General features: G+C 42.9%; 1 protein-coding gene across 2 annotated transcripts; it reads left to right on the forward strand.

Annotated features, from left to right (window-relative positions):
• The first annotated feature begins 388 nt into the window (after nucleotides 1-388).
• fkbp11 (FKBP prolyl isomerase 11) lies at nucleotides 389-7,694 on the forward strand. Of its 2 annotated transcripts, XM_033015733.1 has the most exons (7): nucleotides 389-519; nucleotides 2,115-2,246; nucleotides 2,373-2,435; nucleotides 4,440-4,527; nucleotides 4,822-4,855; nucleotides 6,607-6,677; nucleotides 7,458-7,694. In XM_033015733.1, exons 2-7 carry the CDS (start codon nucleotides 2,151-2,153, stop codon nucleotides 7,673-7,675), a joined length of 570 nt encoding a protein of 189 aa, XP_032871624.1. In that variant the 5' UTR covers nucleotides 389-519; nucleotides 2,115-2,150; the 3' UTR covers nucleotides 7,676-7,694. The 2 variants fall into 2 exon arrangements, with proteins under 2 accessions (XP_032871624.1, XP_032871625.1); XM_033015734.1 differs by lacking the exons at nucleotides 389-519; nucleotides 2,115-2,246 and having other exon boundaries at nucleotides 2,375-2,435; nucleotides 4,440-4,736.
• The last annotated feature ends 2,845 nt before the right edge of the window (nucleotides 7,695-10,539 follow it).

Genomic DNA, 10,539 nt, shown 5'->3' on the forward strand with positions numbered 1-10,539 from the left:
CATGGCAGGCTCCTACAAACTGTGATAAATGTTTGACCTGCCAATTTTTATCGGGGAGTTAAGGCTTTGGGTCTAGAAACGTGAGAAAACAAGCACGTTTGAGGTTGTAGATACGGGGAGGAGTGGAGAGAACAGAAGGAATGGCTGTGAGAGGATGCTGAACAAAGTTGTCCAAGTCATTATTTTAGAAACTGACAGACCTTTGTTTCCATTGATAATATTCCAGCTTATCTCTGTATCATGTTATTCCAGCTGCTGGATTTTCAACCAATTCTTTCTTTGCCAAACAGGCCAAGTGCCAACTGAAAAACGAGAAGTCCCCAGGAGCAGATGTAGTTCGAAAACTTGACAGAGAGGAATCCAGTTGCAAGCCTGCAACCTCGTCTTCCACATCTGGAGATGTTTGCCCTCATCCACTTTGGAAAGAAGAACACATTATTATTTACATGGAGTGTGACTTCAAAACCTTGTGCAAAAGAATCTGGAACATGAAGAGTAAAATCTTAGCATGCAGGAAGGGTATGTGATTGGGAAGGTGCATGCAGGTAGAGTGGTACTGAATGGTCTGTTGTGTAGACAATAGGTGCAGGAGTAGGCCATTCAGCCCTTCAAGCCAGCACTGCCATTCAATGTGATCATGGCTGATCGTCCCCAATCAGTACCTCGTTCCTGCCTTCTCCCCATATCCCCTGACTCCGCTATCTTTAAGAGCCCTATCTAGCTCTCTCTTGAAAGCATCCAGAGAACCGGCCTCCACCGCCCTCTGAGGCAGAGAATTCCACAAACTCACAACTCATCCTTCGAAACTCCAGAGTGTACAAGCCCAGCCACTCCATTCTCTCAGTATATGACAGTCCCGCCATCCCGGGAATTAACCTTGTAAACCTACGCTGCACTCTCTCAATAGCAAGAATGTCCTTCCTCAAATTAGGGGACCAAAACTGACACAATACTCCAGGTGTGGTCTCACTAGGGCCCTGTACAACTGCAGAAGGACCTCTTTGCTCTTATACTCGACTCCTCTTGTTATAAAGGCCAACATGCCATTCGCTTTCTTCACTGCCTGCTGGACCTGCATGCTTACTTTCATAGACTGATGTACAAGGACCCCCAGATCCCGTTGTACTTCCCCTTTTCCCAACTTGACGCCATTTAGATAGTAATCTGCCTTCCTGTTTTTGATACCAAAGTGGATAACCTCACATTTATCCACATTAAACTTCATCTGCCATGCATCTGCCCACTCCCCCAACCTGTCCAAGTCACCCTGCATTCTCATAACATCCTCCTCACAGTTCACACTGCCACCCAGCTTTGTGCCATCTGTAGGAAGGAACTGCAGGTGCTGGTTTAAACCGAAGATAGGCACAAAAAGTTGTAGTAGCTCAACGGGTCTTTATTGGAAAGGATGGGGAGTACAATAACGGGTATCTTTTGATGCAACTTTGCAAGGCTTGGTAAGATCACACAGGAGTACAGCGTGCAATTGGACCTACTTGCATTGGAGGCGTTGCAGGGAGAGTTTCACTGGGATGAAAGGGTTCGCGCACAAAGAGCGGTTGAGTAAGCTGCGTCAAAACTCGTTGATGTTTAGAAGACTTAGGCGTGATTTTTATTGAAACACGTGAGGTTCTGAAGGGTTAGACGGGATGAATAGTATTAGATGCCGAGGGGATGGCACTCTCTCCCCAGACAGCCTTGGAGGCGGAATGATTGAGAACGTTCAAGGTGAAGGTTGACAGACCTTTAAGTTATAAGGGAAGCGAGAGGTAAGGGGGGAGAGACTGGATCAGCTGTGATTTTCTTAAATGCTGGAGCGAGTTCAGCAGTCGGACACTGCTGCTATTATTTATGTTTTGGTCTCACACAAATGCAACTTGGAGCAGTAACCTGGAGAATGGGGCATAAACCCACGGCTGCTGATTCTTTACAGCGAGTGTAGAAATAGCACCGGTGGATGAATAAGAAATTGCCTTGCAACAAGCGGCAGCCGCTTGCAAAGGTCTGGAATATATAACATGAAATTGGGCGGTGCTTCCAGAAAACAGAGACTGCCGGGATAGTGGACGACCACAATTTCACGCTAATTTACTGGGGATCTGGTTGTGTTTCAGGTTGTCTTTCTGCACTCGCTCGATCTGTTGGTCAGGATGAGCAGAACCGGACTCTTTCTCTTGATCCTTGCCTCTCTGAGCGGGTTTTCCAGGCAGGATGAGAAAGTGCAAGAACTTAAAGTGGAAGTGTTGGTGAGCAAATCCCTTTTACAAGCTGTTACAAGCTCCGAGACCTTTAACTTTCGCGACAACAATGCGAGTTGACTGCTACAAATATCTTGTCTCTTCATTTGCAAATGTGTATGTTTTAATCAACAGCTGAAACCAGAGGGATGTCCTGAGCTGTCGAAATTTGGGGACACTCTTCACATCCACTACACTGTAAGACATTTTAACTTGCTGTACTTTCTTTTTGCTTTACAAAGTCTGCAACTTGAAAATTCGAATTGTTTTTGCCAAAGATCTTATAGCGGAGCGATCTTTGGTTTTTTGCTACTGCTGAAACTTAAGACGGGGAATGTTACTCCACGCGTGGGACCCGGTGGGAGGTCTGGTTGTACTAACACGTCAGCAGATATGTCCCCGACCAGGGAACGGGATTGAGAGAGAGAGAGAGTATATTTCCACGTGGAAAGCCACCACACTTGGGGGAGGTGGTTGTTGGAGTTGAGAAAGGACAATGATTAATAAGCGAGACGATGTGGCAAGTGGACACGTCAGTGGAAACTCACACTCCCCATTCACTGACCAGTTTCTGCTGGAGTTCAGTCCCACACCTCCAAACAAGTGAATTCATTTTAAAGTAGCGTGGGGGTGTGATGCAATATTCCATCTATTTTAACTAGAAGCAAACTAACAATATGGTCATTAGGAATTCTGGAGGTTCATTAGCTCGTGACATATTTAAATTCTGCATTTACGTTACTCAAGTTAAATGTGTTGACTTAATGTAAATAAGAACGCGGATATAAATAACACACGCAGAAATCCAACGCAAATTGAATATTTATTTACAGACGAAATTAAACTGTGGAGCAAAGGAAGGCAGTTCAGAAATGGCAACGAACTGGACAAATGAAGTAACTGGGAGCTTCTTTTAATGTAGACATCGGAGGATGCAAAAATAACTTGAAGGCATGTGCTCGATGAATGATGCAGAGATAGGGAAGGATAACACTTGAGAGACTGAGCCTCCAGCATTACAACAGTGACCACTCACTTGCTGTAAATTGCTTTGGGCATCCTGGCTTGCCAATAAAAAAAATCCTTAAGAAATGCTTTTACATGGGCAAAATCATCAAATGTAAATCAAAGCAAACCATCACACCAGATCTGTAGAGTTAGTCCCACTTCAAGCTATTCAATCCTACAGCCGCTTTAAATAAGGGGAAATTAAATTTATATATTGGTCAGTTATGTCCTTGAAACAGAAAGTGCTGGAGGAACTCAGTGGGTCAGGTAGCATCTGTGGAGGGAATGGATAGGTGACATTTTAGGTCGGGACCATTCTTCAGTCTGTGTTACTAGAGGGGGGATCTTATAGAAACTTACAAAATTCTTAAGGGGTTGGACAGGCTAGATGCAGGAAGATTGTTCCCGATGTTGGGGAAGTCCAGAACAAGGGGTCACAGTTTAAGGATAAGGGGGAAATCTTTTAGGACCGAGATGAGGAAAACATTTTTCACACAGAGTGGTGAATCTGTGGAATTCTCTGCCACAGAAGGTAGTTGAGGCCAGTTCATTGGCTATATTTAAGAGGGAGTTAGATGTGGCCCTTGTGGCTAAAGAGATCAGGGGGTGTGGAGAGAAGGCAGGTACAGGATACTGAGTTGGATGATCAGCCATGATCATATTGAATGGCGGTGCAGGCTCGAAGGGCTGAATGGCCTACTCCTGCACCTATTTTCTATGTCTATGTCTATGTTTAGAGCACTTTGGGTTTTGCTCAAGATTCCATCATCTGCACTTCCTTGTGTCTCCTAGTACACTATTACCCTTTGTTGCCGTTCAGACTGAAATGTTGCTAGCCGCCGCCGCAGGTATAAGTGATCGTTAAATGTGTATTTGCAATTACTTGAGTAATTTTTTGCCTTTGGATATTCAATATCACGCTAAACTGTCATCTATCAATTCCATGTGTTTGAAGTAAAATGCTGCAAGTGGTATGTTGAATGATATAGAATATTAAATCTGGATTCGCTGGGGCTCTTCTGGAAATCACCATTTTGGTGTGAATTGGGATGCTCCCCAGTTGATCAGTGGAGGAGTAATTGAATGTTAGATGTTCAAGGTTACTGCTTGTGGCGTTGCTGAATAACTATGACAAAGCCCTATGGGAGTGCGCACTGGAGAGTTGATGTGCTTTTATTCTGCTCCGTTTCTTAGGGCAAGTTGGAAGACGGGACGTTGTTTGATAATTCTTTGATCCGGGATCCTTTGATGGTAGAACTGGGCAAAAAACAGGTTATTCCAGGTAAAATGTGACATTCTGGTGCTGGAATTAAACCATACTGAAGAATTGCCTCATAATCACAATTACAAAGATCGATTCAAGAATGAGATGATCACTTGCCCCTTTCAATACTATAAATATGACACGCATGAAAGTAATTTTGACTTCCATCCGTAAACACAAATCTTCATTGAGGTGTGATTGCGACCAAGAGGTTCATTACGATTCAGGTATTTTAATTCAGTTCCAATTCTGAAACCATTGGTGGAAGTGTGCTGAAGGAAAATTTGAATCTGATTTTAATTTTGTTTGTAGGTTTGGAACAAGGTCTTCTTGACATGTGTGTTGGGTAAGTTGATTTGATTGCATCAAGTTTCACTTGAGGCGAAGTGTAGTTGATGTGAAAAGCAAATAAAACGACAGATGCTGGAAAACTGAAATACAAAATGCGGGGAAAGTCAAGGCTATATCCGTGGAAAGGGGAGCAGAGCCAATGATGATGGGTTTCTAACCCGAAACAGTAACTGTTTCCCTCTCTTTCGCCAACACTTTCTGCTTTTATGTTAATTCTTTTTAAAGTCAGTGACTTTAATAAGCACCACCAACCCTCCAGCAATTTTCACCTGTGCCTGTTCTTCACAAGATCATGAACAATTCATATCTGTCGTAGGTACACAAAAAGGCTGGAGAAACTCAGCGGGTGCAGCAGCATCTATGGAGCGAAGGAAATAGGCAATGTTTCGGGCCGAAAGCGAAGGGTTTTGGCCTGAAACGTTGCCTATTTCCTTCGCTCCATAGATGCTGCTGCACCCGCTGAGTTTCTCCAGCTTTTTTGTGTACCTTCGATTTTCCAGCATCTGCAGTTCCTTCTTAAACAATTCATATCTGTCAGTGTGTTTAGCTTCAGCTTTGCTCCAGAGTCAATCTCATTTCTGGCCTGGTCTCTTCCCTCTCAAACTTTAAAAAAGTGGTTGGACAGAGTTAAGCAACTCCAGATGGGAAAGCTGCCTTGTTATTGATCATTGCATCATTTTGCTCAATGCTGTCGATACTCTTGAGCACAAGAGGTTCTCTGGGTGAAGTGATGATGCGATGCATCGTTACCTGCTCTTTTGGGACAGTTGGGCAGTAAATGAATCACCTGAATTGGCTGTGGAAGACTGCTGACTGTTGTTGGCGGGAAGAAGTAACGTCCTAAAACTGAATATCATCGACTGTTTCTCCAAGTGTTGCAAGTTTACATGGCATCCATAATTTCTGCAAAAGGCCTCACTCACTTCCTGTCAGACTTTCCCTATTTGGAAAGACACGCTTTCTGGAGCCCCGAAACCACTGTCATAGAAAATCGGCAAGCTTCATTGGTAAGAAGCAGAAATTGCAGGATTTTGGGGATGCAGCGTTGATATTGTATGGATGGCTGACGGCAACTCAGTCACAAACGTGATATTGCTCAAATAATCCAGGATATTATCTTATAATATGTGTTGTTTATTATGCAAAGATTAATTTGAATTTAGTTTACACACACAGTGCAGTAATGATGATTGATTATATGTTCTATAATGTATAATTAGCATACAGTGTAAACAATTTCTAAATATTTGGAGTTTCAGGCAGTTCATGACATTCTGGCCCACACACTTTCCAGGAAAAGTTACACATTACAGAAAGGTGCTTTGAATTTCCCTTTTCTAGCCCAACTATACAATACTGAGGCTAATGCCCCTGTCCCACTTAGGAAACCTGAATGGAAATCTCTGGAGACTTTGCGCCCCGCCCAAGGTTTCCATATGGTTCCCGGAGGTTTTTGTCAGTCTCCCTACCTGCAACCTCCGGCAACCACCTGCAACCTCCGGGAACCGCACGGAAACCTTGGGTGGGGCGCAAAGTCTCCAGAGGTTTCCGTTCAGGTTTCCTAAGTGGGACAGGGACATTACTCTACTTGCCTTTCACCAGGGAGCGACCTTTGCTTTTGTTAGTAATACGCCAAAGTTGCCAACTGAGCAATAGTAATCTATTCGATACTGGATGATTCGCAGATAATATAGTAAGAAAATAATGATGTTCTTGCAGAAAAACTAATAAAGTGTATTTATTTAGAGAGAAAAGAAAGTTAACCATTCCATCCAATCTGGCGTATGGGAAACGAGGCTTTCCGCCGACAATTCCAGGTATGTACACATTTGGTTTTCTGAAGCCACCTCAAATTTATGTACCAACTTTAATCTCAAAGACTGGCAGTATTTATTGCACAATGATAGAAATTGATATGAGGACCCAAATTTGCATGATTTGTAATTTAAGACTTTTTAACTTAAAATTTGTGACGTAAATTGAGAAGTTAAACGATTAGATGAGGTAAGCAGGAAACGTGATTAGGTGGCAAAGCAAATGGGTTTTGACTTTCTGCACACTGCATGGTTCTCAGGGAGGCAAGGACACAGTGAGATTAATTTTGATTTCAATACATGGAGATGTCCAGAGAACAATAGTGCATAGGATGAATAATTTGGAGAAGTGAGAGGAATATTTCAAGCAGTAATCAACACTGAAGGTTACAATTGAGAGGTCACTGGAAGATCATCTATGAAATGGCAAGTTTTTTCCCTGATCTACTGCAGAAGTGTGGACAGGTGCTAGAAGTGTTACCCAGATAGTGAGAGCGTTGTTTGTGCTCTACGTTGTTAAATATTCAGAGAAAAATGAGTGATCTCCTCCAGAAAGTGAGAACCAATCTTTATTGAGACCTTAGGAGTTCAACGTGAGATTGAAATCTGCTTTTGATAGTGAGGCCCAGATGATGGTCAAAATAATGAATTGAATGCTCGGGTTTGGTGTCCGAATCACCTTCCTTTCAATTCCACTAGTGTTCGTGTACCTGCATAGTAAGTACTGAATTATATTAAATATATGGCTGTATATTGAGTTTAGAACTGTTTTCTGCATTTCAGGAGACACTGTACTGTTATTTGAGACGGAGTTGGTGACATTAGTGAAATCCACATATTGGAAGAAGATGATGGACAATGTGATCCCAATAGTCTGCCTGCTGCTCATCCCTGGACTTCTGTGTCTAATAGGCTATTACCTCTATTCAAAAGCACACACCCCAAAAATCTCCAAACGAAAGGCCAAGGAGGAGAAAAGAGGAAAAGCAAAAAATAAATAAAATTTCTGCTGAAATGTAACTTTTGTTTGTATTTTTTCAATAGAGTTGCTTTAATCTTTATTCACAGCTTATCACCCTCTGATTCTGGGAATGATATCTGTGCAGAATCACTTGCAGGCTATTTATCATCAGTACTTCGAGTAATAATCACAGGTTCAGCTTTAAGCAAACATGCAGTGTTCCTCAAGTCTACATGTATAACAGTGTAAAACATGTACTCCACAACACTTCTACAATGGAGGGTTTTATTCCCAACTTGATTTTCTTTTACGGAATGTCCTTATCACTTTTGTTTTAAATTCTGGTGGTGGTGTAAATTATCAAGACACGTACAGATGTACATTCAGATGCAAAGAAAATAATCTTTTCAGTAGAATTCTGAATTATGCAGAGGTGCACGACGCATTGAAGACAATTCCCCAACTTGTACCTGCGATGCAGTTCACGCAAAATGATATAGAGTGGGAAGTGGATGTGCAATGTTATAGATAACGTCATGTCAAACCTCCATTAGTTCAATGCAGGAAATGAGCATTGTTTTACACAAATTATTCAAACAAAAGAGGAAGTTGGAAAAAGCCTGCTAACTGTATCGGCTTAAACCCAGTCATGGTGTTTAAACTCCTAATTCGGGTCAAGGAACGAGCATTCACGTCGCGGCAACTGTTTCCACCAATTTTTCCACCACCACGCACAAGAAGCAACAAGACAGACACCATTGTCTGCAGATACAGAGAAGTGTGTGCAGCTCTGGCTGAACAACTTCTAATCTTGTGCGTGGACTCGATAAGAAGAATTGAGGAGGAAGCCTTGGGCAATCTCAACCTGGTTCCAAATAGGTGAGAATAGGGAAGGAAGAAAGGCCATAATTCAACACGAATCAGCATGGAATTGGTCGTCCCGCTCACAAGACTTGGTGACAGCTGCAGTGGGAAATACAAATTCACACTGGTGGAATTGTGTTCTGTAGTATTGCAGTTGTGCCAGCTTGCTGGACTGTTTACACCCAGCCGTGATATTACTCGTGGATGAGAGGGCTTGATGCTGAAATGTAAACCAGGAAACTATCACGTTTCTTCAACTGTGGCAACAAAACCCACTATAAAAAAAGTGTCAAACCTTCGCTGGCAAGCTGCCATCAATCAGTCGTCAGGCTCACGCTGTGTGGACAGCACTACTGTGGAGGGAGGTATGGACAAGGTTGGGCCGGTGTCGGGGTGTTGGTGATCGGATCCCATAGTCTTGCCTCAAGTATTTTTATTATTTCAACTGTGACTTCTGCCTTATGAAAATGTTAGACTAAAGGTTAACCACCTGTCAAGCAATTATCCTCCAGATAGTAACCTATAACACCACAAAGTGGCAGTAAAATAATTAGTCTTTGCTATTTTGTGCCCACTCCCACAACCCCCAGGTTTTAACGAAGGAGAATCATGGTTATGTATCTCCTCTCCTTTGTGCCAGCCCCCTCATAATCCCCCAAATGACTGCCACTTTGATCTCTGGTCAGTTAGTAACAAGCTTCAGGTAGCCACCCCTTCCAGCAATACTAATATCCAGTCATAGAACCAAACAGGTCAGAATCAGGCCCTTCTGCCTCCCATCAAGTACTCATGTACACTAATCCTATTTACCGGCCTTCTGTGTCTTGGTGGTTCAAGTGTTCACCAGGTACATCTTAAACATTGTGAGACTCTTGGCTTCCACCACACCCTCAGGCAGTGTGTTCCAGAGTCCAACTATGCTTTTGTGGAAAAACAAATCTTCCTCAGATTCCCACTGAACCTCATACTCCTCACTCTAAACCAATGCACTGTAGTATTAGACACTGTTACGCTGAGGAAAAGTTTCCTATTTATCCCATCTGTCCCCCCCCTTGTAATTTTGTACACCTCCATCAGGTTTCCCCTCAGCCTCCTCTGCTCCAAGGCGAGCAAAACCTGCCTTTCCTGTCTTGTCTCAGTACACCAGTCCCACCTGCAGCAACCTTACATCAACTAAGTGGTAGACAAAAATGCTGGAGAAACTCAGCGGGTGAGGCAGCATCTTTGGAGTGAAGGAAATAGGCAACGTTTCGGGTCGAGACCCTTCTTTAGACTAGGGTCTCGACCCGAAACGTTGCCTATTTTCTTTGCTCCGTAGATGCTGCCTCACCCGCTGAGTTTCTCCAGCATTTTTGTCTACCTTCGATTTTCCAGCATCTGCAGTTCCTTGTTCAACTAAGTGGTAAATGCTTGGATTGTTTGTCATTGTTCTTGGTCAGATCTGTCTTGGCCTCCCCATTCGCCAGCTCTGCAGGCACTATTTGAAAGGTTTGGGGAAAACCTGGAGAAGATTGTTTCCATTCACAGTCTGAACCAGAGTGAAGGGCCCAGAGGTAAAAGATTGTTATGAATTAAAACCAAATGGAAATCCAGGAACATTTCGTTGCCCACTGTGCCGAGAATGTGTCAGCCAAGATGCAGAAGTAATCAAGAGGGAGTTAGGTAATAAGTATATGAATGAGGAAGAAAGATATGCTGATAAGATTAGACATACAAGGCTGGTGTTGAGCATAAACACTGCTGCTGAGTTTTTGAGCCAAAAGGCCCACTCCTATGGTAATAAGTTGGACCCAGCAGTTATGCTCCATACAGTATAAATACCCAATTAGTTATTAAAACATCACCATGGGATTTGGTCGTGGTCACTTGTACTAAACATGCAACATATGGGTATTGTACGCCGCTAAATTTCACTGTTGAAATCTCTCTATTGTGTGTTTAAAACCCAAGGACAAATTTCTGCCCCTTATCTGTACATTCACCTTCAGCACCACGGACGATTTACAAAGACTCAGCTACTGAGGGACATGAAATAGTTTT

The sequence above is a fragment of the Amblyraja radiata genome, chromosome 46, assembly GCF_010909765.2.
Source record: "Amblyraja radiata isolate CabotCenter1 chromosome 46, sAmbRad1.1.pri, whole genome shotgun sequence".
NCBI classification, from domain to species: domain Eukaryota; kingdom Metazoa; phylum Chordata; class Chondrichthyes; order Rajiformes; family Rajidae; genus Amblyraja; species Amblyraja radiata.

Excerpts from the sequence above, each read along its gene's own strand:
- fkbp11 (XM_033015733.1), top strand. The coding sequence starts at position 2,151 with ATGAGCAGAACCGGACTCTTTCTCTTGATCCTTGCCTCTCTGAGCGGG. Across the intron at positions 2,247-2,372 it reads AACTTAAAGTGGAAGTGTTG|CTGAAACCAGAGGGATGTCC; the intron begins GTGAGCAAATCC and ends TTTAATCAACAG. Across the intron at positions 2,436-4,439 it reads CTCTTCACATCCACTACACT|GGCAAGTTGGAAGACGGGAC; the intron begins GTAAGACATTTT and ends TCCGTTTCTTAG.